Here is a 26100-nt window from a genome sequence, read left to right on the forward strand (position 1 = left end):
GCCAGTAAACTAAATTGTTGGTTCCAACACCTGCAGCATTGTGAACTCGGAGTATACCAAGTTACAAGAGCGTTAGAAAATCAGCTGGTTCCACGTACCAGCATGAGGTTTCTAACATGATAGCTAGGACAACAGCTTTTGCAGTAAGCAGATTGGAATGCTTAGCAATAGGGGGAGGGAATATAGGGGAGGCTTTGTTTTGGCCTCTGATTCTAAATTTAAATAATGCAAGCATGTCATCTTTGTGGTTGAGTACATCCATGTAAAAAAATTTCACACTTCCAAATATGCCCCTTTCAGGAAAGATCTTTCTGGAAATGCAATGCAATATGGCGCAAGACAACTCCATACCACTTTGTACTCTTCCAAAACAGAGGGAGGGGGAAACTAGTGCGGGTTGAAGACCCAGGAGCAGGTAGAATCCAGGTATGATTGTGCTGCCTGTGGATATTCCCAAGTACATCCCAAGGGAGCTGCACCTCAGCTAATTCAGTGCCCACTACCTACTGTGCTCTTCTTGATACAGATGGGAAAACTTTTCTCCAGTAATGCAGAGGACCCAGGAAACAGACAGTAGCTCACTAGAGCTTGTTCCAAGAGCAATTTAGTCTTATCTATCTATTCGAGGTCATCTGCCTAGATGATATACAAAGTGGCTGAATGCTGGTCTTCTTTATGGGTGTCAATTACAATAGTCAAACTTGCCAAACTGAATGATGTGAGCTTTGCACCATGGAACTGGGAAAACTCAGATGTAATTCTTCCCAGGCTCAGAAGGACTTAGTTTAAGTTCTTCAGAGGGAAAAAAACTTCTCCCCAAAACACATTTTATGATATTTCTGAATAATTCATCTAAGAAAATGATATATAAATACCCAGTTTAAATGTTTTTTTACCTAATATACTGTAGCGTAACTAAGAACATAAGCAAATTAAAACGTTCCATTTCTCAAAGAGATGCCATTTTATACTTGTAAATGAACTGAACAGTAGTTACTGCTATTGCTTCTGCACATGTAGGCAACATGTCATAGAACTCTTCATTTGAACAAAGTATTCTTCCATTGAATTACAATTCAATGTAAAGCCCCGAATGAATGGAAATAGCAGAATTTATGCTAGAGAATTAGATAATCCCAAGCTTGTTTTTCAAGAGTGGATCCTTCTCATTGTTTGTCGGGAAGAGAACAGCCTTAAAATGGTTGAAGTAAACATTCAGGCCCTGACTACTGACTGCTTGTCCTGTGTTCCGGTCAATAGGCTTGTATTCTTTGTATCTCCTGGAAGAAATATTTTTCAAATTAATTACTGAAAGGTCTTCCTGTGATGATGCATCGCCATGACATAAACAAAACTGGAGTAAGAAAAAAAGTTCCCAAATCCCTTCATTTCCCCCAAACAAAATATCTTTGCCCAGAACATCAACTTTTTAATGAATTCCATGAGAATTCTAGGATTTATTTATTTATATCCTGCCCTCCCCCTGTCTAGAAGGGCTCAGGGCGGCTCGCAACAGCACAATATAACACAATAAATTAAAACTATTAAAACCAAAACAATAAATTCAATAAATTACAACTAAACTTAAAAGATGGTGATTAAAACCAACACCCCAGAGTAATTCAAATGATGGGAGGGATGGAACAAAAGCCTCTCAAAAATAAAGACCAATGGCTTTGTCTACAAATGAGAGGTACTCAATCCCCCCCCCCACAAAAACAGATAAGCAATTAAACTTAAAAGGGAAAAAAGGACAACTGCAGGGAGAAGCAAAATCTGTGATGAATGATTCTTCCCTGTAAACGTGTAGTATGATCGTGCCTCTGTGGATGGGCATTACTAGAAATTTTAAGGAGAATATGTAGAACCCCAGACCAGTTTCATTTCCAAGGGGATTGCTTTAATCCTTTAGCACAGGGGTGGGGAATGTCAGGCTCAAGGGGCGTTTAAGGCCCATTAAATCATTTGGTCTGGCCCTTCATGGGTCCTGGCAGATCTCTAGCTCAGAAGGATCTAAGGCTGGTGATCCGCCCCCTCCCTCGGACAGGTATAGCCTCTATTCAAGGCGGATGTGAGTTTGTTTTGCCAAGAAAAGGAACCTTCTTTCCCCCTTGCAGAAGAGTCATTAGCTATGGAGCTGCTAGGGCCACCCAAGAAACTGTGTTAACCCTTTCCCACCTGGGCCATGGAGAAACATATTCCCTCTGTACTACAAGAGGGCTGGGAGCTGAAGTGGTGACAATGGAGGGGTTAAAGGGGGCAGAGCCAGAATGCACTGGGGGAGGGCAAGTTCTTAGCCAGTATGTCCTCATTTCACCCCTGCAGGCGGCGGTAGCAGGAGCCAGCTGTAGAATTCGGCCTTAACTGTAGAATCCTGTGCCACCAGGTGGGCGAGTGCACCACTAGTTGGATGCTTGCCTGCTTGCCCGCACGGGGCGGGGGGGGGTTCATTTGGGGCAGCTGCCTGCTTGGGCTTGGTCGGCTAGTTTTTATGTTGATAATTTTGTATGGCCCATGAATGATGTTATAAATATCCAAATGGCCCTTGGCGGAAAAAAGGTTCCCCATCCCTGCTTTAGCAGAAAAAAGCAACCCTTGCATAGATAGCAAAAATCTCCTTCTGAGATAATTAGGAATCTAGATCCAGGAACTTACTTGTACAGGAAGAAAGTCAAGGCAGCAGCAAACACTACCAAGAAACCACAGGCAATGAGAACTCCTTCTGCTGTTCTTGAAAATGATCCTGCAGCTTAAATAACAAGTTGAAGACAGTAGCTTTAGGGCATGCGTGAGCTGTGCTTACTTTGGGGGTCAGGTATGTTACAGCCTACATGTCTTTGAGGCTCCCACAGACTCTTGGACATCAAGACAGCTGATAGGGACAGCTGTAGAATCTAGCTTGTTGGCGTAGTACCACCTGGGAAAAATGATTCCTGGCTTTTGAGTGCCAACTGTCTAACACTTCATTGTGAAAAAATAATAGCTCCAGAACCAATTGGAAACTAGTGCAGTGATTCTGTTAGGACTCACCTCCACTGATGGATATCAGAGTACTTGTAAGAGCCAGGCTTGTTGCATCTCCCAGGGTGATGTTTACACAGTAGGTTCCAGATTCATTGAAGGCCCTTCTTATGGTCAGCAGACACTGGTCAGTGATGTCAACAGGATCACATGCCTCATTCTGTAAGACCTGGCATGTGGGATCAGCCACTATAGTGCAGGCATCTGTAGGAAGACTGAGGGGAGAAAATCCAAAGGAGAACAGATCATATCCATTACTTAGTAGCCAGCTAGTTTACAAAATATCTATACCACTATGCCCAAGGTAGTTAAAACAATTATTTGAACATGAAAGATAGATCTAAAACCTCTGGCCTTTAAAGCCTCACCAGTCTGGGGCCAGCATACCTTAAGGACTGCCTAGACCCATATGAACCTCTCCAACCACTACAATAATCTTCTGAGGCACTGCTTTGGGTGCTTCCATCTTCTGAGGTTAGATGGATGGCAACCTGAGACAGGGCCTTCTCAGTTGTGGCACCAAGCTTGAGGAACTTCCTTCCCAGGTATATTCATCTGTCTCCTACCACTGTTTCGCTTGGCATTCCTTCAATGATCTCTCTGTCTTGCCCTATGTTTTAATTGATGTTTCTGTGTATATATATATATATATATATATAAATTAGTTTTAAGTTTTACTCATTTTATGATGTGCTCTGTTTTTAAGTTATTAGCTGCCTTGGTGACCCTGACTGGGCAGAAAAGTGAAGTGTATACCTTGTAAGTAAAAAAATGATAAATATAAAACCACCAGTATGCTATAATAAAAAACAACAAAATACAAAAATTAGCTACCGAATTCCAAGCATCACCCCCCTTCCATCCCAGGCATTAAAATATAGTAATAAAGAAGTTCATGTCTTTCCATTTACCAAAGGCCTAGCAAAAAAAGAGACATCTTACGAATCAACTAAAAGTGTACAAGGCCTGGCATACCTCTCTTTTTGTAGTTCCTGGTGCACTTTTTCAGCAGATAACGGGGGCTACCGCACTTTGTATTCCCAGCGATGTATTAAGAGTTTGAAAACGTTATAAAAACATCACTTTAAAAGGGTTTTTGGATACCACAGCTTATAAATGGTTGGAAGACGTCTTCACAGCTAAAGGGGCCAAACAAAGTGCGAACAGTATTTTTTATAACGTTTTCAAACTCTTAATACATCGCTGGGAATACAAAGTGCGGTAACCCTAACTATGTTACAGAACTATTACACTGAAACCAGTGAAATTAATCCAGACTGAGAAAGTGGAATAAGGACTGAGGAGGACTGAATGCTGCATTTGTCTTTTGATTTCCTATCCTTTTCTGATGGCTTGCTAAGCAGGGTCAGCCCTGGTTAGTATTTGGATGGGAGACCACTAAGGAATACCAGGGTTGCTGTGCAGAGGAAGGCACTGGCAAACCACCTCTGTTAGTCTCTAGCCTTGAAAACCCCATAAGGGGTCGCCATAAGTCGGCTGCGACTTGACAGCACTTTACACACACACACACACACACACACACACACACAGCTTCACTAGACAAAAAATTAGCAGAGCTTCATATGAAAGCATGCTCAACTTATGCACATCTGTGCCCTGTTGCAGGAGTGGGATGTGAAAACCATAAGGAGGGTTCAATTTAGAACAAACCAATTAGAATATCCCTATTATAACAGTAAGGGTATTCTAATTGGTTTGTTCTAATTCCACAAACAGCAGCCAATTAGAATATCCTCTAACTAGCTTCTGTTTATGAATTGATAAATGGAGGGGAAGAGGATCAGGTATATGCTTCTTATTTCTCTGTGAACAGTTATCTGCATGTGTACATGAGTCCGCAACACCAATAGTATACTGCCAGTGTGGTCAGCTTCTCTTGCTTTATATAAGTATACCAGTAGTGATAACTATAATCAAAGCATTGTCATCATCATGTGTTGTCAAGTCATAACCAACTCATTGTGACCCCAGGACCTGGGGTTTTCATGGCGAGAGACAAGCAGAGGTGGTTTGCCATTGTCTGCCCCTGCAAAACAACTCTGGAATTCCTTAGTGGTCTCCCATCCAAGTACTAGCCATGGCAGACCCTGCTAAGCTTCCAAGCTTTGACAAGATTAGCCTATGCTGGACTATTCAGGCTATTCAAAGTGTACATACCCAAATAGTGCAAGCAGCGTTCAGTTACACTGGTCTTCTGTGTATGGCCCTTGCTTTACTATCAGTGAGCTGAGACGAGTGCTGTAGTTACTGCTCAGCTAAGTATATATGGGCACTTCAGGATCTGAAACTTTGATGATGGGCAAAGTTGTCACATTAATGGAAACACTTACCTCCCCCCTTGACAGGTTACCACAAAATCAACCACGGAGGTCTCCATTTGAGCAGCTGCCCCCTGGATATTCGTCATTTGGATAATATTTACCCCGAGGATCCCCTCTGGCGGAAGAAGCCAATCAGCGAAAGGTCAGCATTTCTTTGACAGCAACATGTACTATTTGGAAACTTACAGTACAACCCTAAGAACACTTTACTTAGAGTAAGCCCCACTGACTACACCTAAGTAGCATTCTGAGCAGACACGTTTAGGATTGCTCTCAGTGGGGGTTACCGCACTTGTATTCCCAGCGATGTATTAAGAGTTTGAAAATGTTATAAAAAATACTGTTCACACTTTCTATGTATTCCCACCGATGTATTAAGAGTTTGAAAACGTTATAAAAAATACTGTTCGCACTTTGGCCATTTAGCTGTGATGACATTTTCCAACCATTTATAAGCCGTGGCATCCAAAAACCCTTTTAAAGAGATGTTTTTTACAACATTTTCAAACTCTTAATACATCGCTGGGAATACAAAGTGCGGTAACCCCCTCAGTTAATGTATGAGCTAATTTCAATCTGAAGACTGCCAACAAAAGAATACCCATTAAAGTCAATATGCTTAGAATGGTTCGACTCTGTTTAGGACTCCACTGCAAGTAAAGTATAGCGGTCACACGCTGCAAATGCCATGTAATGTATTAAATATTAGTCACCATATAAGATTTCTGCTTTCTGCTGTGATTTAATAGTAACTACTACTAAGTGCAATTGTTGGACTTGCAGATTTTTAAAGCGGTGAAAGACTTTACAATCAAATCCTATAGTTAGCCATAGAATCAGAATTGGAAGGGACCCCCGGGTCATCTTGTCCACCCCCCTGCACAATGCAGGAAATTCACAACTACCTCCCACCCACCCTGACACACACCCCAGTGACTCCTACTCAATGCCCAGAAGATGGACAAGATGCCCTCCCTCTCATGATCTGCCTAAGGTCGTAGAATCAGCATTGCTGCCAGATGGCCTCTGCTTAAAAACCTCCAGGGAAGGGGACATTACCACCTCCCAAGGAAGCCTGTTCCACTGAGTAACTGCTTTAACTGTTAGAAAATTCTATGTCTAGACGGAAACTCTTTTGATTTAATTTCAACCCGTTGGTTCTTGTTTATTCAGAAGTAAATCCCACTATATTCAGAGAGGTTTATTGCCAAGTAAGTGTGCACAGGACTGCAGCCTTAGATGCTTATTTAAATGTATTATCTACCCTGCAGGACTAATGCAAGTGTCAGTCTGTTACAAATGAAGGTTGTGAATGTAAGCGCATTTAAATTAGAGACAAGGTCCACTGAAATCAGTGGGGTGCAAATCTCATTTTCAGAAGGACTTTCTAGCCAGAGTTTGCTGTGTGAACAAAGAAATGCAGAGGAAGAGTTGTGTGTCTCAACTGCTCTACTTGTGCAATTTGTAAGTATCAGAAAAAGTGTGCAAATGCAGGTGAGGTAGCAGGGCAAAGATCTCCCAAATAAGCACAAATGTTTGCTGGCAACTCTGCTTTGTAAAATGCTCAGTAACATGGATTTAATCTTTTACTCATGTGACCTGGCTGGTGACAAAGAGTGATTGTGGCCAGAACTGTCCTTTTACGGAGGCTGCAGAACAGATGCTCTTCTGAAAAGCATCCCATTACATGAAATAACAGGTATACATTGTGAGGATAAGGCCTCGTTGTGCAATTAAGATGATATGAGGCGTTTCTATTATGCCCCGCCAAACACTGCTTTTTCCTTACTGATAGAGATCATACCTGCAATGGAGAGATATGATTGATACTGTCCATATCGGGTAATATGGCATCCTTCAGCAGGACCCTCTCCTGTTGGAAGCTCCATTAAGCTCTCAAGGCGAGGAGTTGTCACATTAGGAGGCACTGTGGTTGTTACTAGCATGGAATCAAGTGGAAAGGAGGAAATGTAAATACACTTATATCAACACATTTTGTGCAGAATTGACCAATGACGACTTTGGGTCTCTTGCTCAACACCTATTCATTGCAATGGGGCAGGAAAATTACCTGCTGGGATTGTGCCTGTTCTGCATTTTAACTGAGATTGGAAATCATACTATTAAGCAAAGGCAAATCAAACTGCGGAGGGGCTGTGGCTTTGCATGCAGAAGGTCCCAGGTTCAATCCCCGGCATCTCCAGTTACAAGGACCAGGTTGGAGGCGATGTCAAAGACCTCTGCCTGAGACTCGGGAGAGTCAAATGACAATACCTGTTTTTCTGTTCATCACTGGTTGGGTGCAACTGTGGGACTCTTGTACAGTTTACAGTTTCTCTAAAGATTGTGAGTATAGCAAAAGATCTGTGCTCACTATTTAAGCAAAGCCTTGCAGGAATGGCGGTTTAGTTTAACGGCAGGTAGATCTCAAAACTCCTTGGGGTAAGACAGGAACAATCTTCAGAGCCAATATTTGACACAATAAAAATGTGCACTGCGACTAACCCATCAGCATAGGAAGAGGTTTTTAAACATATGATGGTCTCTGCCTCCTTGGTTAGCTGTGTTTCTGATGCTGGGCATCTTACTCATAGGTTTGCTCATAGGAAGGCTTGTGTGAGCAAGGGGTGGGGAAGGCAATTTGTGCTTAGGCAAGGGCCAAACGTATTCCCTTCCTGGCTCTTCCAGCCAGGGTGTTAAATGCAGAAGAAATGGCAAATGTTTCCAAATCATAATCTGTTGGAGCTGCTGAACTGCTTGCTAATTACTGCTGCAGATCTGACTTGTTAATTGAATCGACCCATTCACTTACTTCACACTGATCCACAGACTCTTACCTGGGAAGGTAGGGGGTGGAGGAGGAGGTGTCACAGGTCCACAAGGGGCAGGTATAATAGCTTCGACAGTCAAGTTAAGGCTGAAATTTCCCACAAGTGTATACGTGTGCATTGAAACGGGATCGCTGGAAACAAAAGAGCCACTGCCGTCCCCAAAATTCCAGTGGTAGGAAACAACTGAGTGGTTCAGGTAGTGGCTGGGGTCGTGAATGAGGACTTCAAATGTAATAGGGATGTCCTTGATGAAGATATGGTCTGAAGCATTGCGATCATTCTTCTGAGTCATGTTCACATATAGGGGGATGGTATCTGCATATAAAATAAAGTCCAAAGAAAGATTAAGACCATGGCTGAACCTAAGAAAGATATTTTCATGGACTTTGTAAAAAAAATCAAAAATAAAAGTGTGAATGTAGCACATTCAATTTCATAAAAAGCTTTCATAGATTGACATTATCAGGGAAAGCAGGTTCTGAAACCTTTGTTTAGCCGTTTACCTGCAAACCATTTCTTCAGCCTGGAAAACTGAGCTTATTTGTTTTCTCAGAGCCTTAATGGAGAAGGAACTGGTGGGAAACAGTCTGTGAGAAGAATCAGTTGGTCAGGAAAGTTAAACAGCCCTTTCCCACCATTAAGTCTCCCCATGTAGTTTTTATTCTCTGAAAAAGTTTCATGTAGTCAGCCCCAATCCACATGGTTGACTGAAACATTCTCGGGGACACATGGGAACTGCTGTTGGTAAATGGCCGATGTAGGGCTGGGAGAACAAGGATACCCCAGTAACTATCACATTCATGTTAAACCTCCAGGGTAAACAGTCCAGATTTGCCAAGTTACGATTTAATGTACCCACTCACCTGTTACCTCATAAACAGCCCTTGCAGTTGTTACTGGTACATATGATCGAAAACCTCTTCTGTAAATTGACACTTCCATAATGTGACTGCCAAGAGTGATATTTGTTGTGTTAATGGAAACAATAGTTGAAGAGCCTCCTGTCTTTTGATAGTACTGCCCTGTGAAAAGATGAAAAGGAGGGGAAGGCCATTGTGCTGGGTACTATTGCCCTTTCTCTTCAAAAAAAGCCATATGAACACCCATTTTACTAAACTGCATATGCGTTCGTGCTTTCTTGAAAGTACCCCCCCCCCAAAGAAAAACTACACCCCACTTTGTGAAGTAGGTTAGTCAAAGAGAAAATGGGTCTCTCCACATAAGGACTTGTACTTCTTCAATGACCAGGAATTTAAACTGGCTCATTTTAAGTGGAGATGATCCTAGGGCATTCTGCAGGCAGACCATCCACTCCACTACCTAGCAGCTGTTGTATGTCCTTGTCCTTTGCTGATTTCCTAGAGTTTTTCTAGGGTTTCAGAAGGCTAAAAGCAAACCCCCTGAGAAGCCCAATCACACTAATAGAAAAGTAGATGGGGTGTTCTGGTGGACCTTAGAACAGCACTTAAAAAAACACTTAGACTTAGAAAAAACACAGTGGGTATCCTTCACTACTACTGCAGGACAAAACACTTCCATGTCTCAAAAAATGTGTCATACCAGTTTTTCTTTTAAATTCGAACTCTTGTCTTATAACCATAATACCCGCTTGGGAGAGAGCTGTACCTGTATGTTTCTGATGAAGTGAGCTCTGACACATGAACGCTCAATAAAGCAGAAATAAATGTTATTAGTCTTTAAGGTGCCATTGGATTCCAGTTTTATTTGAGAGAGTTGTGCATTTAAAAAAAAAACTGCATTCCAAAATTTAGAGAAGTCACTGGGTTACCGCATTATGTATTCCCAGCGATGTATTAAGAGTTTGAAAATGTTATAAAAAATACTGTTCGCACTTTCTATGTATTCCCACCCATATATTAAGAGTCTGAAACTGTTATAAAAAATACTGTTCGCACTTTGTTTGGCCCCTTTAGCTGTGAAGACGTTTTCCAACCATTTTTTAGCCGTGGCATCCAAAAACCCTTTTAAAGCGATGTTTTAATAACATTTTCAAACTCTTAATACATCGCTGGGAATACATAATGCGGTAACCCCCAATAAAACAACTTCTCTATTCTCAAAGCAGTTCTGAACTGACTGTTCTGTCATGAACGTTGATAAATTCCACTCAGAGAATCTTTAATAGTGAACATTAAGGAAATTCATAAAGGACTTTGCACTTTTAAAAGTGCTAAATAAAATGAATAATAGTAAAAATACAAGTTCATTTGTTAGACTGACCAAGGGTATGAAACATGTACACGAAGTTTCTTCTCCTCCAGCCGTGTTGGTGTGGGAAAGGTCTTCCATCAGGGAACACATTGTGGCTGTTGTTGTGTGTGCAGTTTTGCCCATCACAATCATCAATCCATTGAGTCCAGTTGTATACATATAGGTCAGAAAGATTTGAATAATCTAAAGAACCTAAAAGAACAACAATAACAACAAACCCTATTTCAGGCCTTTCAAGATCGAGCAGGACACTTAACATGTCTGTACATCACAACATTTACCTGGCAGTCAGAGGATCTTTGATATAGGACAAAGATCCTAACAGGAATTAAGAAGTCCCAATAATTAATCCAACAACAAGTTGGCGGGACTTTTTAAGCTAAGGGGATGATGGCGCAAAGTCAGGGTGAAAAGCCTTTCTTGCCCCCATTCCTATGACAACCTTCAAATAATTCACAGTGGGTAGCCTTCAAATAGAAATAGAAGTATCCCATCCTGTCATTCATGCTTTATGATCACAAATCAATCAGTTCAGCATTTAGTTATAAACTTTACTGGAGAAAATGTGGTTCCACTTGATATGGTTAACCTGTTGTGGAAACAGTACTGTGTGGAAGGAATTCACACCAGGTTGCTTACCAGTGATATCTCCACACAGCTATGGTGACTGTGGAAAGAAGGTTGTAGCCATCCAACTATTCATTTCTGCTTAAATATGACAATGTTTTCCCTACATGTATAACTCAAATTTAAAAGGAAGGGGGGAAACTGTAGATGAATATTCAGTGAAAACTGAGTCTCTTTTTGGTCAAAATAGGGAATATGAATGTGGAGTGCAGCAGTTACTTACCATTTTTGCAGTTTCTATCGTATACTATGTTGCTGTCATTGTCTTCTTTTTGGCATCTGGGAAACCTCAGATTCACACTGAAAGTCACATTGGATCCCACCAGAGCTGGGCTGTCACTGGTCAAACTTGCCAGTACCCTTCCCCCTGAGGAGGTTAAAATTGAATTTAAGTTAGATGAATGGCCCATTAAATATTTTACACTACTTTCCCAAAATGATGAAAATACTTCTCATTAATTATCTCAATAAAGAACCCTGTAACGTGGACCAGTATTATCATCCCCATATGACAGAAAAGGGATGGACTATGAGATGAGGGGGCCTATGCACCTGAGGGCTTTTTAGGGTTGCCATCCTGCAGGTCTGGAGATCTAGAATTACAACTGATGTCCTGACTACAGAGATCAGTTTCTATGGAGAAAAGGGCCACTTTGGAAGGTGGACTCTAGTCTATGGCATTATACCCCAGCTGAGGTTCCTCCCTTCCCAGGCTCCATTCAAAAATCTCCAGGAATTTCCCATCCTGGAACTGGCAACCCTAAGAGCTGTTCAGGAGGCTCTCTTCCAGGTACTACCGGTATATGCCAGTGGAAGTCAGTAAGTATATAGACCTTCTTCACTATAACCCCAAGTTGTAAAACTCACTGTCCAAGGATGCTCACCAGTGCAGTGCTCAAAGTCTTGCAGAAGCTAAGTTAAAATGTTTATTTTTAAAGCAGGCATTTGTTTTGCATACTTTTTTAAAACAGCAGGCATTAGATTAGATTTGATCCAGATTCATTTTAATGTTACTTTTCTTTGTGTCGATATTGTTTTTTAATTGTTAATTGTAATTTTACTATTATTTTGATATTGTCACCTTAAATTTCCATTAGGGAAATAAAGATGGGGGTAAAAATTGAGCTAAAATCAATAAAAAGTAGTCATTACAGAAGTCTGAAAGGGAATGCCAGTACATAATGCTCACTGCAGTCAGGCCGTATATGACCAGCTTGCTATGTGTGCGATTAATCCATATCAACAGGAATAGATTCACAAGCTGAAAATAGGGTTGCCAGGTCCCTCTTCACCACCATCGGGAGATTTTTGGGGTGGAGCCTGAGGAGGGTGGGGTTTGGGGGGAGGGACTTCAATGCCATAGAGCCCAATGGTCAAAGCGACCATTTTCTTCAGGGGAACTGATCTCTATTGGCTGGAGATTCATTGTAATAGCAGAAGATCTCCAGCTGCTACCTGGAGGTTGAGCTGAGATAAATATGCACAAGTAACAACAAAGTATGGCTGAGTAAACAATAGTACAAGGCTCAAACACTCAAATAACAAAGACGTATATTTGAAAATTACAATAGTGAAAGTGCAGGAAGTGACAAAAAGGAAACTTAACACGAAATCTATTCACTAAGATCTAAAGGTCGATAAATATGATAAAGTCAATAAATATGTCTCGATAGAATCTTTAAAAGTTCATAATAAATATATTCAAATCCTTGCGTTGTGGAAACGGAAGTCAGGAGAAAACGGAACGCGTTCCGGATGCCTTGCGTTTTCGCCGCCCCTCAGGGCGGCTTCTTCAGCTCTCCGTTATAAACAGAAACTGTTATCCTGTTTAGTAATAGTTCTCCAAACAGTTCCTGACCTACTTTCTGTACTGTTTGCTTGATATAGCAGAAGGCATTGTAAGTATAGCAGAGGCCAGGCGGTGTTCCTTGCAAGGGAAACCTTGAAACATGGCTGGAAACAGTAGGGTATACCAGCAGCTCTGAGAAGCTTGCCTCAGAAAAGGCAAGACCTTTTCTGCAGCTGTTGTGGTACAAACAGGCTAGTGCTTGCCATCCAAGAGCCCCTTAAGAATTATTTTATTGAACTTGGTTATTTAACTCCCCTCCCCATTTTTAACAGCAGCTGCGTTATAAATAAAAGCCATTTTAATTTCACCAAAGGGAAGCATATTTTTCTAGCCTGGCTCCTGCAGGCAGTATATTATTAATATTGTTATACAGTCACATGCCATTGTTTTCACATAAACACGGTAATAAAAAAAAGTAATACATTGTCAAGCTATTGATCTCTGTGGTTCAACACTGCCCATATAATGCTTACCTTTCCAGCAGTTCTCCCATCTGGCATCTCCATCTTCCCAGTAAGGGTAAAGCTTTTCATTCCAATTATTGTGATCAGAAGACCAGCCACTGAGTTTCCTATGGAATGTGGTATGGGAAGAAGCTCTTCCTCGAGTCATTACATCCCAAAATTCTAGAAAGAAAAGCAAACAGTGTATCATTGTGGTCCTATGATACTTTTGCCTTATTTCCATTCACTTAAGGGCCAAACAGGGAGGGAAGGCAGCCTGATCTCATCAGATCTCAGAAGCTAAGCGGGGTCAGCCCCAGTTAGTATTTGGATGGGAGACCACCAAGGAATACCAGGGTTGCTGTGCAGAGGAAGGCACAGGCAAAACCACCTCTGTTAGTCTCTTGCCTTGAAAACCCCATAAGGGGTCGCCAGAAGTCAGAGGCGACTTGATGGCTCTTTACACACGCACACATGTGGTTCCATGAGCATCACAGGGACCACATGATGTATATTGTTTGTCACATTATTATTATGGGCAAACAACACAATTCCCCTGCCTCAATTCCTTCAGTCCCTTTCTTATATAACTACGGTATATTGCATTAAGCCTTTTTTAGTTGTTTGGAGGTTTTGCACTTCTGTGTTGTAAAACTCCCATGCTGGAGTATATGACTGACCCGATTGTTTTTTTAATGTGATGAACCACAGCAAGTCTAGTCCCTTGTTCCTCTCTACAAAGCCGTGTAATCCACCTACTGTGCTTCCATTTGTCACATGATATACTACCCTTACTGAAGCATCACATAAAAGGGTGTCATGCAGTGACATAAGTGTACTCTTGCGGTATCTTGGTACTGTCACTTTAAGGCTCTCTAGAAAAAGGCAGGCTCTAGTCTTGTGACCCTTACTGAAGGAGTTACTGAGGCCAACTTGAGACTAGGGTTGCCAGCTCTGGGTTGGGAAATACTTGAAAATTTTGGGGGTGGAGCCTGAGGAGGGCAGGGTTTGGGGAGGGACTTCAATGCCATAGTGTCCAATTGCCAAAGCAGCCGTTTTCTCCAGGTGAACTGATCACTATTGGCTGGAGATCAGTTATAACAGAAAGAGATCTCCAGCTAGTACCTGGAGGTTGGCAACCCTACTGGCAACCAGCAGGGGGACTTGTAAGTGGTGGAGGACATCACCAGCAATGTGCTGACTTGAACACGTGAACACATGCACATGAAGCTGCCTTATAATGATTCATACTCTTGGTCCATCAAAGTCAGCATTTTCTACTCAGATCGGCAGCAGTTCTCCAGGGTCTCAGGTTGAGGTCTTTCACATCACCTGCTTGCCTAGTCCCTTTAACTGGAGATGCCGGGGATTGAACCTGGGATCATCTGCATGCCAAGCAGATGCTCTACCACTGAGCCACAGCCCCTCCTCATACTTCACTCCCTGTGCACCTGGAAGTAACATCAATGTGTTGCCGGGCAACACAAGGACACTCTGGCATTTTGGCAAAACTCTATGGTTTTAGTATAGAGTTTTGCCCAAATGCTAGAACATCCCCAGAGTCCCCCAGCGATGCGGTGGGGAAGCGCCCACTGGGGCGCCAGGCCCCTCTTTGCCATCGGTGTGATATTTTGGGGGGTGGAGTTTGGGGAGGGGAGGGACTTCAAAGCCATAGAGTCCAATTGCCAAAGCGACCATTTTCTCCAAGGGAACTGATCTCTATCAGCTGGAGATCAGTTGTATTAGCAGGAGATCTCCAGCTATTACCTGAAGGTTGGCAATTCTACTGACAAGCCTAGTTGAGGTCTGTTCAGTTAGTCAGTTGTTGTGTTCCAGTAAATACAGTTCTGTGGTCACTACTGCCTCCACTACTGATTCTTTCCTGGCTTAGAGAAACAACAGGCATATTTTGAAGCATATTGACCAAAGGCCTTCTACCGATGCCCAGAATGCTTCTAACTGGCATTCATGGCTACATGGCTCTCAATTAAAAGAAATCTGTAGCCATGATTTCTCAACTAGGACCCCCTCACTGAATATGTCAAAGTTTCTAAACTGTACAAACAACCTTGGTACACATATATATTAATATTCAGCAACAATAATTTCTTAGAAATAATTTACAAATAGTGACAGCAATTAATTATCAGCTATCTCCAAAACATCCCTAAGTCTCTCACACTGACCAAATCCCCAAAGGCAGCCAAAAGAGGAGCACAACATACCTGCCAGCTCTCAGGCTACTTGTCTTTTATAAGGTATCAAAAAAAAAAAAAAAAACAGGAATGTCTCCTCACAAGTTCAGTTAGAGAAACAGAGAGGAAGAGAGAAAGAGTTCTCCATCCATCAATGTGCCATGCTTTGAGTAACTACTACCTCCAGGGAACAGTTGCAAGATTCGACGTGAGCAATAAATGCTAGTGTGCCTTTCCAAACAAGCCCTAAATCATCAAATTAGTCATGTGTGCCTTGGGGCAGGCGTACAAAAGACTGCCGCTCCTCAGGGACTCACATTTCAAGCAAAGATTACAGTCATAATTTGTTTCTTGGTATGAATCTGAGCTGCCTTGGTACATCCTATTATTTCACCCATCCAAACTATGCAACATTTGTTGTGATGCAGGCCTAGGCATGCCAAACACGCATTCTTGAAGCCTCCTAGCACCATTTCATAAAGCCTCCTAGCACCATTTCGTAATGTCCCTGCAAGTATCCAGCTGTTACCGATCTACATGCAACTGTTACTCATTTATAATCCAAAGAAAGCATTCAGAGATGTTTCTGAGAATGAAAAGGATGAGTAGGCAAAGGACGAGAGAGAGTGTTCATTCATGTGCCTTTACATTTACAAAAGTCCTTCTGTAACTTTTGAACATGCCATAGGCTACAGAAAAATATCAAAGGGTCATAGTTTAGTCATGTGCATTCTTTGTGGTTATGAAGTCCCATACATTGACAGAGACGTTTTGGCCGATGTGAGGTTACATGTGACCCTGGAGTTCCATGGCTAGAACTCCAGATGTGTTCAGCTTTACACAGCTGCTGTGGGGAGGGGGCTGGTATGGATTGGTCTCATGGTGTTGGGGGAGGGGTAAATTCTTCCTTCCTGGCAGCATCTGCCCAGTTGAAAATGGCTGGGTTGGGTTGCTTTATGCCCCTAATGGGGTGGGGGGAAGGGGACAAACAAGCACAGTACAAATACCTGTCTTTCCTCCTACAGTGCTAAAAGCCATCCAGAGGGGGTTGCAAATCAGGGAAATGGTGCCCAGGGAAGAGTTAACTTCCCTCTATCCAGTGCTGTGGTGCTGATCCATGATTTGAAGGCCAAACTGCACATCTGGAATTCCAATCCGAAAACCTAGCATCACATGTTGTTTGGCCCTTGTGTGTGTGTGTAAAGTGCCATCAAGTTGCAGTTATGGGGTTTTTCAAGGCAAGAGACTAACTTCCCTCCCTTATGGAACCACTTACAAAACTGCAATTACATCAGCAATTAATGCAATGCTTGGCTGTGGCAGCAGGGGAAGGGGCGGGAACAAGGACGAGTGTCATGTTTCCTGGGCATAATCTATAACAGAAAAAAAAAACTTGATATATAGGAATGCCTTGATGGAAACTTGCAGGACTTTGCACTACAAATCAAAGCTGAATACACTCCCAGTGTATTCAAAACCAATAGTGCAGGGTCCAGAAAGGTTGGCAGTATGAGCCTATTCTCCCATCTGAATAAATATTTCTGTTATCTTCTTTGCAGGTTTCTTTTAAGACTTAGAAGATTAGTAAACCCTTTTTCATGCTGAAGTCTTTCCCCCAAACGTTTCCTCAAGGTTACTAATCTCCAGATAAGGCCCGGAGTTCTCCTAGATTAAATGAATCTAAATCTCCAGGTTACAGAGGCTAGATCTGTACCTCTGAGCTCCCTTCCCTCCCCAAAGTCCACTCTCCCTGGGCACTGCCCCCAAATCTCCCAGAATTTCCCAGTCTGCACTTGGCAGCCCTACACCCCAATCCCCTTTTGTATGAATGGGCTGTGTGTGAGAGAGAATGGGACAAGTGTTATGGGGGGGAGTGTCCGCAGATTATTGGGGCATGCAAAAAAAAAAAAGAACACCAAGAAAACGTTCACAAACCAAAACAGGCTTCAAGTGGAATAAGATTTTCTACCTCCGCCAACTGGCTGCTGGTTTTGTTTTGTCCTTTCTCCCAGTACTCACACTGGGATTAATGGTAGCAACACACATGGCTGATTCCCTTAGGGCCTATGCCAAGTCCCCGCTGGCTGCAGTGCAAACAAGTCAGAAGAACATCTTTTGTGGAAATGCATGGGATCGAATTAACGTTTTCCCACTGCTTCCAATTTCCTGCTTGTGCTCTCCACTACACCATCCTTCAGGGTGTGCAAGAGAAACTTCCTTGTTTGTTGGTTTGTTTAAACACGCTTACATATTTGCAGACTATAAAGTTTACTTTCAAACAATATGATTTCTATCTTTTAAAAATATATTTACCGCATAGCTTCTTAAGACAAAACTGCTAACCATATCATCTGACCCTCTGGATGAAAGCCCAAGAAAAATTCCTTTTCAATTCCTTGCTTATTTTAATTAAAGCGTAAGGCGCTTCATGAAGGGGCCTTGCTTGCACCAGCCTCAATACCCAACCCTCTATTTGAAAAGATCTCCTTGAGAGAGATTTTTTCCTGTTATGAAACAGCAGCATTAAAATAAAAACATGCACCAGATTAAGCAAAAATTGTTATCAGATGAAAAGAAACTTCCTTTGTCAAAACATCCACTTTAACAGGAAGTATTTTCGAAGGAGTTCACATTTTCCTCACTGCTAACCCTGTGCAATATACAGAAGGTCATACGCTTTTCTTCCTGGAGTAATTGCCTACCCCGGTTCTGTACAAACAATAGTCCTATTCAGATCTTCTACAGGGATAGAACGAATGCACAGGGTGGGGTGGAAGGAGTGAAGCAAAATCATGACGGCATACTCTGCCACCCGCCCAGTAGGGCTGTATGTATGCAGAGTCTCTGTGCATACAGATATATGCACATATTATTCTCTCCAAGAAATTCAGAAATTATACGCATAGGTCAAGGGAGTAGCTTGCCTGGAAAAAAAAACTAATAAATAATGTGGATTAGGAGAAAACATTTAAAATTTGTGTTTTTATTTCTCTTTAACCAACTTGGCTTTGGGTACAAAGCATGGGTGTAGATGAAAACTTGCACTGAACTTGAGTTAGCACTCCTAGTTGCTTTTCCATCGCCACATCTATTTTATGGGCAATCTCCAGGGGGAAGCAGCACAAAAAAGAATTCACTGTGTTTCCTCCTCACAGTCTTGGCTCAGGAACAATAGGAGCCCCCAGAAGCTCTTGGTGTTGCCATGTGGAGACTTGGGCTGTTTTAAGGGTGATTCTAGGAATCAGACTAGCCATGCGTAGTGCAGCCAACATTGCAGATGCAAAGTATGTTGGACTCTAGGTAGGTGGCACAGCCCAGAAGAAATTTGGCACTTGTTTGGACAGAAGTCACAATACAAAGTTACACCTTTTCCTATGGTTACTCTGCATTCTTCTTGTCTGATTCTACTTCCAAGAACACTGAAAAAGGAGCGCAAGGTAGACTAACTCCCAGCCCTGCCCTGATGAGGAAGGAAATAATCTTGAACCATGAGTTTAGAAATTATTAGGTGTCATCACACCTAATTTCACCCAGATATTCCGTATATCCCTATGGGCGAAAACGCATGGTCGGTTTAGCCTCCTTTATTCCCTGTTTCAGCCAGGATTCAGCCAGGATCGAACACAAGTTCGGCGAAACGCATGTGTTCGATCCTGGCTGAATCCTGGCTGAAACAGGGAATAAAGGAGACTAAAGTGACCATGCTTTTTCGCCCTATGTCAAAACATAACCATGTCAAAACACAATGTCCCTAAAGCCAAGGGTTGTGTTTGTGGGTGGGTCAGCTGTAACAAAACTACAAAGCCCTGGTGCAAACCCTTACACCTTAGCGGTAGTAGCTGCCACCAGCCCCTTTCTCTAACCCCAAAAGCCAGAAGCCAAGGGGCAAGCTTCCAACCTTCCTGAGATTAAAGTCAGAAAGCCAGTCCTGCAAGGTAGTACACTTGCAGCATGAGTTTCACAAATAGTTAACCTGGTAGGTGTAGCTATTACACCAGGGTACTAGAATTAGATTGAAGCCAACCTGAAGTCAAAGACCACACAAAATGTAATTAAAGTGTTTTATTAAAATTGTGCAAAAAATCTCTAAAAGGACAAAAAGGAAGTGAGACATTAAAAATAACAAAGCTAAGCAAGGAACCGACTACACAGTAAAATATATCAGGTCAAGACAAGATATTAGTTAAAAGCAGCAAGATGTCACCCATCCAGAATTCCACTCTGCCCAGAGTCAGGGGGCCGATAGCATGTCCAGGCCCCATAACAAGCAAGAATCACGAAGTCCAAAGGTGGATAATGGAACCATGGTATAAGATCCAAGAACTGTATGCATTATTAGCATCAGGGAATTATTTCTCTCTCTTGTGTGTGTGTGTGTAAAGTGCCTTCAAGTCGCAGCCGACTTATGGCGACCCCTTTTTGGGGTTTTTTCATGCCAAGTAACAGAGGTGGTTTGCCAGTGCCTTCCTCTGCACTGCACCCCTGGTATTCCTTGGTGGTCTCCCATCCAAATACTAATCAGGGCTGACCTTGCTGAGCTTCTGAGATCTGACAAGATCAGGCTAGCCTGGGCCATCCAGGTCAGGGCCTCTCTCTCTTACCAAATCCCATATGGGCTAATAAATTGTTTCATTTGTAACTGTGCCTCAATATCTTTTTTTTCAAAGCATAACAACTAGGTGTGGAATTTAGAGCAGAGAAGAGGCAAAAGGGGAGGCTAATTCCACTCTCCCAGTTCTGTTTGCCTGCTCCAAATTTCCTTCCCTGAGAGACCCCCACCCCAAATTTCAATTGGTACACTTCTCCTGGCTTGTCAACATGTTTTGAACCCCATGGGGGGTGCTTGAGAACTAATTTGCAGCAGAAAATGGCGCATTGGGGAAGGAGTTGGCACCCTTTCTGCTCCCTCTTTGCTCTCATTTCCCCCTTTTGCCACGATTTTGCTTTTTTAAAGTGTTACTGGTGCACAGTTACACAGATTAGCAAGTAATGTGTAGTTAATACCTTTGTCTGTAATAGAGACCCCTGCTTCTAACTGGTCTGTTCCACCCAAAGATGAGTGTAAGCATGAATTAGGGTTGCCACCTGAGCAGCTGAACTGGCCTGCCCTGCTGTTTTGGTTGTTTGCAAAGGTGAAGCTTTTCATATTCTGGAAATAAGCATTGTCACTTTTTAATGTCTGAAAATCAAAGGTAAAGACACAGGCAGGAAAAGGTTGGCAATTTCCTTGCTTTAGTCTGGGGCTTTAACAGCTGTACAAAAGGCAGAAATGCAACAGGTAAAGCATAGTCGGGGAAAAGCCATTCCTTTTTTTAATTTTTTTGTTAGCTTGGAGCTGTTAAAGTCACAGCAGATCTCCCAGCAATGAAAAGATGGCAACAGGACTTCATAACCATCTGCAGCAGCAGTTGTTCATAGGATTACCACAGAAGGATGGTTCCCATCATTCCAAACAACCTTAGGTATGTCCAACTGCATCTCCCCATGTTTAGTCCTTTTGAACCCTCCTTCCATTGTTTTCTCATGATCGCCTTTAAATTGCAAGCTCCTTGGGGCAAGAACCTGTTGCATATGTAACTCTAACACACCATGCACACTGTCTACTATACAAATCAGTCCCTATCAGTGGAATATGGGATGTGGAAGGAAGCACATGGATCCTGATCTCTCTCTGTTATTCCCTTGTTCTGTATGCACAGGTGCAGTCACATGTCTAGTATTACGAAGTTTGAAAGGTCTTAGAGAGGGCAGCTTCAGAAACAAAACCATTTAAGCCATACAATATGCATGGTAGTGTTCCTTGTCCAACTAATTCAGAAGAACTCATCCACCAAGTTTCATATCCAGGATCACAAATATGATTCCATTACAGTTGTTAAGTTTGCCAACTTTCGTACAGGCCCTTGCTCCTGTGCCTTTAGCAGCAGCTTGCCCTGCATATGTTAGCAGGCTGTGATGTTTACTTATATGCCCTGAAAAACTTCACTTGTCAATTCCTGCAGATCAAGCTATTGCTAAAGGTAGAAGAGCAAGCCAAGCCAGCGTCTTCGGGTCAGTTGGCACCAAATGGACATCCTGAAGCCAAAAAAAGGAGAGGGAAACAAGGCACTCACGTTTGGTGGCAGCAACAGGTACAACTTCTTCAACGACAAGCAAGCATCCAAGAAGGCAGAGGAAACAAGCCCGCTTCATGATAGTATAAACACAACCGGACTCACGGACCACAAATCTTGCTTGGGTCAGCTTGCTGTTCTCCCCGACCTCTTCTGAGTTGAGCTGGGGATAATATTTCCCTGCTGCCCTCCTCCCCTCTGATTAAATTTAGGCCCTCGGGCCCATCATGTGATGGTATTAAGGAGGGATTCATGATTCTGTGTCTTCAGCCCTCCTTTTCCCAGCTCATGTGCTTATGACTCATTCCTCTCACTTCCAACATCCACTAGGATCTTTTTCTTCAAACGGCTAGGCTTAGGCACTCAGGCTTTTCGCCTTTCAGATATTTCTGGGTGATTTTGCACAGATGTTGGTTTTCCACCAAGATGTGAATTCATACAGGAATGAAAGGATGGCCCACTTCTGTTTTCTAGGTAGGGGACTGTCCCTCATTTCTGGACAGCAGCCCAAGGGCCAGAAGAAGAGTACTTGGAAGAGCTCTATAATGGCGTTGGCGCCACCTAGCAGGAAGGGCTTCACTGTTATAGAGAAAATTAATTGAAACATGGCTGGCATAATATATACAAGATCCAAAGAAAACTGTAACAAAACAATGCCTTCCCTGCTCAACTGACAGTTTTCTTTTTACTGAAATTGAAATGGCAAGCAAGACATTTATACCACCTTGTGTAAAATTCGCAGCCTATGGGCCACCAGTTACTCTCCCACATGCCTGGAGGATAGGGTTGCCAACCACCAGGTGGTGGCTAGAGATCTCTTTCTATTACAACTGAGCTCCAGCTGATAGAGATCAGTTCACCTGGAGAAAATGGCTGCTTTGGCAATTGGATTCTACGACATTGAAGTCCCTCCCCAAACCCTGCCCTCCTCAGGCTCTGCCCCCAAAATCTCCAGGTATTTCCCAACCCGAAGCTGGCAACCCTACCAGAAGAGGTTCGACAGGTACAGTTAATGGCTTAGTTAAAGATAACAAAATTAAGCTCCTATTGTTAACTCTGAGTGATATTAGACAATGCGCTTGAGCCGAGGGAAAGATGGAGTATAAGTGTTTTAACAGCTTTCTGAGGTAAATTGGGTTGTGAAAGAACAACTTGCCTAAGGCTACTAGATGAACATCATGGTTGAGCAGAACATTTTGAACCCAGATGTTCTAAAGCCAGCATGGGACGAAAATGCACGGTCGCTTTATCCTCCTTTAATCCCTGTTTCAGCCAGGATTCATCCAGGGTTGAACCCATGCATTTCGCCTAATGTGCGTTCGATCCTGGCTAAAACAGGGATTAAAGGAGGATAAAGCGACCATACGTTTTTGCCCATGGTGTAACAGTTACTGTGTCAGGCTAGGACTGGGATAACCAGGTTTGAATTCCTGCTCTATCATGGAAGCTCATTGGGTAGCCCTGGGCTCTTCACACACTCAGACTAATCTGCTTTGCAAAGTTGCTGTTGTGGAGATGAGGAGGGGAGAATGATATGATAAGCTGCTTTGGGTCCCAATTAGGGAGAAAACCGGAATATAAATAAAAAATAAGCATAATAAGCATTCAAGTTTCACATGTTAGTCACACTGGCTCTATGCATCCCTGGGAACAACTTAAAGGCAGTAAAAAGATCCTAATTTCCACTCAAATAAATGGGAGATACGGCCCATTTTCTCCATATTTACCAAGTCCCATTGATTTTCAATGGCTCTCAGTTCCTTACATGCATAACTCTGTGATTAACTTAAGTCCCTTTGATTTCAACAAGATATAAATCAGATTTCACTGTCACACTGGGGATACAAGAAAAATGCTGGTAGCATTGCATACACCTGCTATTTTGTTTCAATCAAGTTTACTCACCTGCAACAACAGCATTGGGATGCCAGACATCTTTAGCTAACTGTCTGGTTCTGAATGAGACTCTAGATTAATGTAACACTACACTTATACATTCTTCTTGGCTGTGTACTGTCACACCTGAATTTGAGCATCTGTTGTACCTACCTATCACTGAATTTAACCCACTGTGTTCAACTTATTAATTTTAGAAAGTTTAAAAGATATGTTTTTTCCACCTTCTCATCCTGCTTGCATATCAGCACTGCTGCATCACAAGATACACCGTTTGCTTTTGCCATGTCCTTGATTCGTCGTTGCCCTTGAACTGTGATTATTAAAGATTATTAAAGTGTGGAATAAAATTTATCTATCAGTCATAGATAACTACTAGTCATGTGATAATGCCATGAAATAAAGATTTGGCTGATCTGCTTAGCATCTCAAACACATTTTGAAAAAGTTATAGACTGTTAGAGGGATATTACCTCCACACACACACACACACACATAGAGTACAGGTAGACTGTTCCCTTACTGTGGGAGTCACCACAGAGAATACATGTGTGGGCTTTACCTGTTTGCAGGGTAGCACCTTCAGAAAGCTATATGGTTAATTCAAATTTACAGACCTTTCACCAAATATAAAATGTTTGCAGGTACATTGCCTTACCCAAACAGACAGTATAAAACACTACCTTTTGGTTAAAACACTATACAAAATATTACTCTCTTTAAAAACTGGTCAGCAATATAAAATTAAACAATCAGTCCACTCTACAACTTTCCATTTCTATTTAGATTTCCTATTATTAAATACTACTCTACAAAACATGGCCACTAACTTTGTTACCTATATGCGTTCTCATTTAATTGCAACATGAATTGTTGATACCTGAAGCATACAAGGTGAATAAGAACATTTATTTTTAAATTCAGAAATGTTTGCCCGGTTTATAAGCAACACCTTCCTTAAGCAAACAATAAATACACTTCTAAAATTATAATTTAAGCACTCTGCTATGCTCAGAGTTATAGCAGCTAAAGTCTCTGTGTGTGCGCGTGTGCTGGGTGTGTTTCACGTGGGGCCTGGAGTTCTCCCAGGATACAACCGATCTCCAGACTACAGAGATCAGTTCCTCTGGAGAAAACAGGTGGTTTGAAGAGTAGACTCTGTGGCACTTTATCTTGCTGACATCCCTCCCTTCCCCAAACCTCGCCCTCCCCAGGCAGCATCCCCAATCCAAGGTTGGCAGCTGTGCTGTTTTTGACAACTCTGTCCCCTTAATCAGGCCAGTGTTTTAGACTGCCCTAAGTACACTCTACAGCATCGGTTCCCAACCGGGGGTCCATGGACCCCCAGGGGTCCGCGAGAACTAAATTAAGGTCCGCGAAACAAAGTTATAAACCCATAATAAATTAATATTTTCAATTAAAAGTTCTCTATTATAAAAACATATATTCAAATATTATTCTAAGTTTAATGTTTAACTAACAGTTACGATTAAAGTTTATTTTCAAATTCTCAGAATTTTTATTTTGAACCTTGGAGTCCCTGCACCGAACAAAAAAGTCCTAGTGGTCCCTGGTCAAAAAAAGGTTGGGAACCACTGCTCTACAGTGATGGCGAACCTTTTAGAGACCGAGTGCCCAAACTGCAACCCAAAACCCACTTATTTATCGCAAAGTGCCAACACGGCAATTTAACCTGAATACTGAGGTTTTAGTTTAGAAAAAACAACACATACATTATTAACATCTTTTGCCTTAAAAGAAAAACACAATAGCAGAGCTTTCAATGATACAAACAACTTTTGATTGAAAGGTAAAAGTTTGCATTTGGCCTGCTTTTGAACAATTAATGTTTGTTCAAAGCCCCTAAGCTGGGCGGCGGGGAGTCCGGGGAAGGCAGACGCGACGGCTGCTCAACTTACCTGCGCGTGCCCACAGAGAGGGCTCGGCGTGCCAAGTCCGGCACGCATGCCATAGGTTCGCCTTCGCGGCTCTAGGACTTGGTGTGGGCAGGAACAGGGATAAAGGAAGTTGTTGCTGCAGCTCCGCATAGAGAAAGAACCTGACTTATTAAACTGGGCTACTGTTTGAAACAATGCTGCCTCCTTCTTTTGAACTCTACCCTCTCCACACACACACTTTTTTCCTGACTTGAAATAGCCCAAGGATGCTAGTATTCCTCCCACTGAGGAAATTGACCCATCAAGGGAAATTGTGTCGTTCCCTCCCCCAGCGTTGTAGAAGGCTTTTCCCTGACTGGTCTATGCTACATTCCTTTACTCTGCAGTGGAGCATCCCACACTGGCTTATTAGTTATTGCATGATGATAAATTAATCAGACAGTTCCTTTTGCAAAAACTAGGGTTTAATTTTGCAAGGATTTGGTTGTTATTGATAAAGAATGTAGGCAACAAACACATACAGCCACATTTATTAGGCCATTATGGGTGGGGGATCACTGGGTAAACAATACTCTGTCATTTTGTGTGCACACAGAGGTTTAATTTCTAGAAAGCCTGGATGCTGAAGCCTGAAGACCTCTAGTACATATTTG

General features: G+C 42.3%; 1 protein-coding gene across 2 annotated transcripts; it reads right to left on the reverse strand.

The window, feature by feature from the left end:
- Positions 1 to 1060: 1060 nt before the first annotated feature.
- On the reverse strand, positions 1061 to 21823 carry GPNMB (glycoprotein nmb). Of its 2 annotated transcripts, none has more exons than XM_056857574.1 (11): positions 21654 to 21823; positions 13376 to 13528; positions 11277 to 11420; positions 10436 to 10618; positions 9058 to 9216; positions 8201 to 8509; positions 7168 to 7302; positions 5373 to 5478; positions 3031 to 3236; positions 2656 to 2749; positions 1061 to 1280 (listed from the first exon to the last, which is right to left on the reverse strand). In XM_056857574.1, the coding sequence occupies exons 1-11, from the start codon at positions 21730 to 21732 to the stop codon at positions 1127 to 1129; spliced, it is 1722 nt and encodes a 573-aa protein (XP_056713552.1). In that variant the 5' UTR covers positions 21733 to 21823; the 3' UTR covers positions 1061 to 1126. The 2 variants fall into 2 exon arrangements, with proteins under 2 accessions (XP_056713552.1, XP_056713553.1); XM_056857575.1 differs by having other exon boundaries at positions 7168 to 7290; positions 21654 to 21820.
- Positions 21824 to 26100: the final 4277 nt, after the last annotated feature.

The sequence above is a fragment of the Euleptes europaea genome, chromosome 11 (genome assembly GCF_029931775.1).
Source record: "Euleptes europaea isolate rEulEur1 chromosome 11, rEulEur1.hap1, whole genome shotgun sequence".
Taxonomy (NCBI): domain Eukaryota; kingdom Metazoa; phylum Chordata; class Lepidosauria; order Squamata; family Sphaerodactylidae; genus Euleptes; species Euleptes europaea.

Bases quoted from the DNA above. Each gene is read 5' to 3' on its own strand.
- GPNMB (XM_056857574.1), bottom strand. From the start codon at position 21,732: ATGAAGCGGGCTTGTTTCCTCTGCCTTCTTGGATGCTTGCTTGTCGTT. The intron at 13,529-21,653 runs GTGAGTGCCTTG...TTTTCTTTCTAG, and splicing joins ACCTGTTGCTGCCACCAAAC to AATTTTGGGATGTAATGACT. The intron at 7,303-8,200 runs GTAAGAGTCTGT...ATTCCATGCTAG, and splicing joins TCCACCCCCTACCTTCCCAG to TAACAACCACAGTGCCTCCT.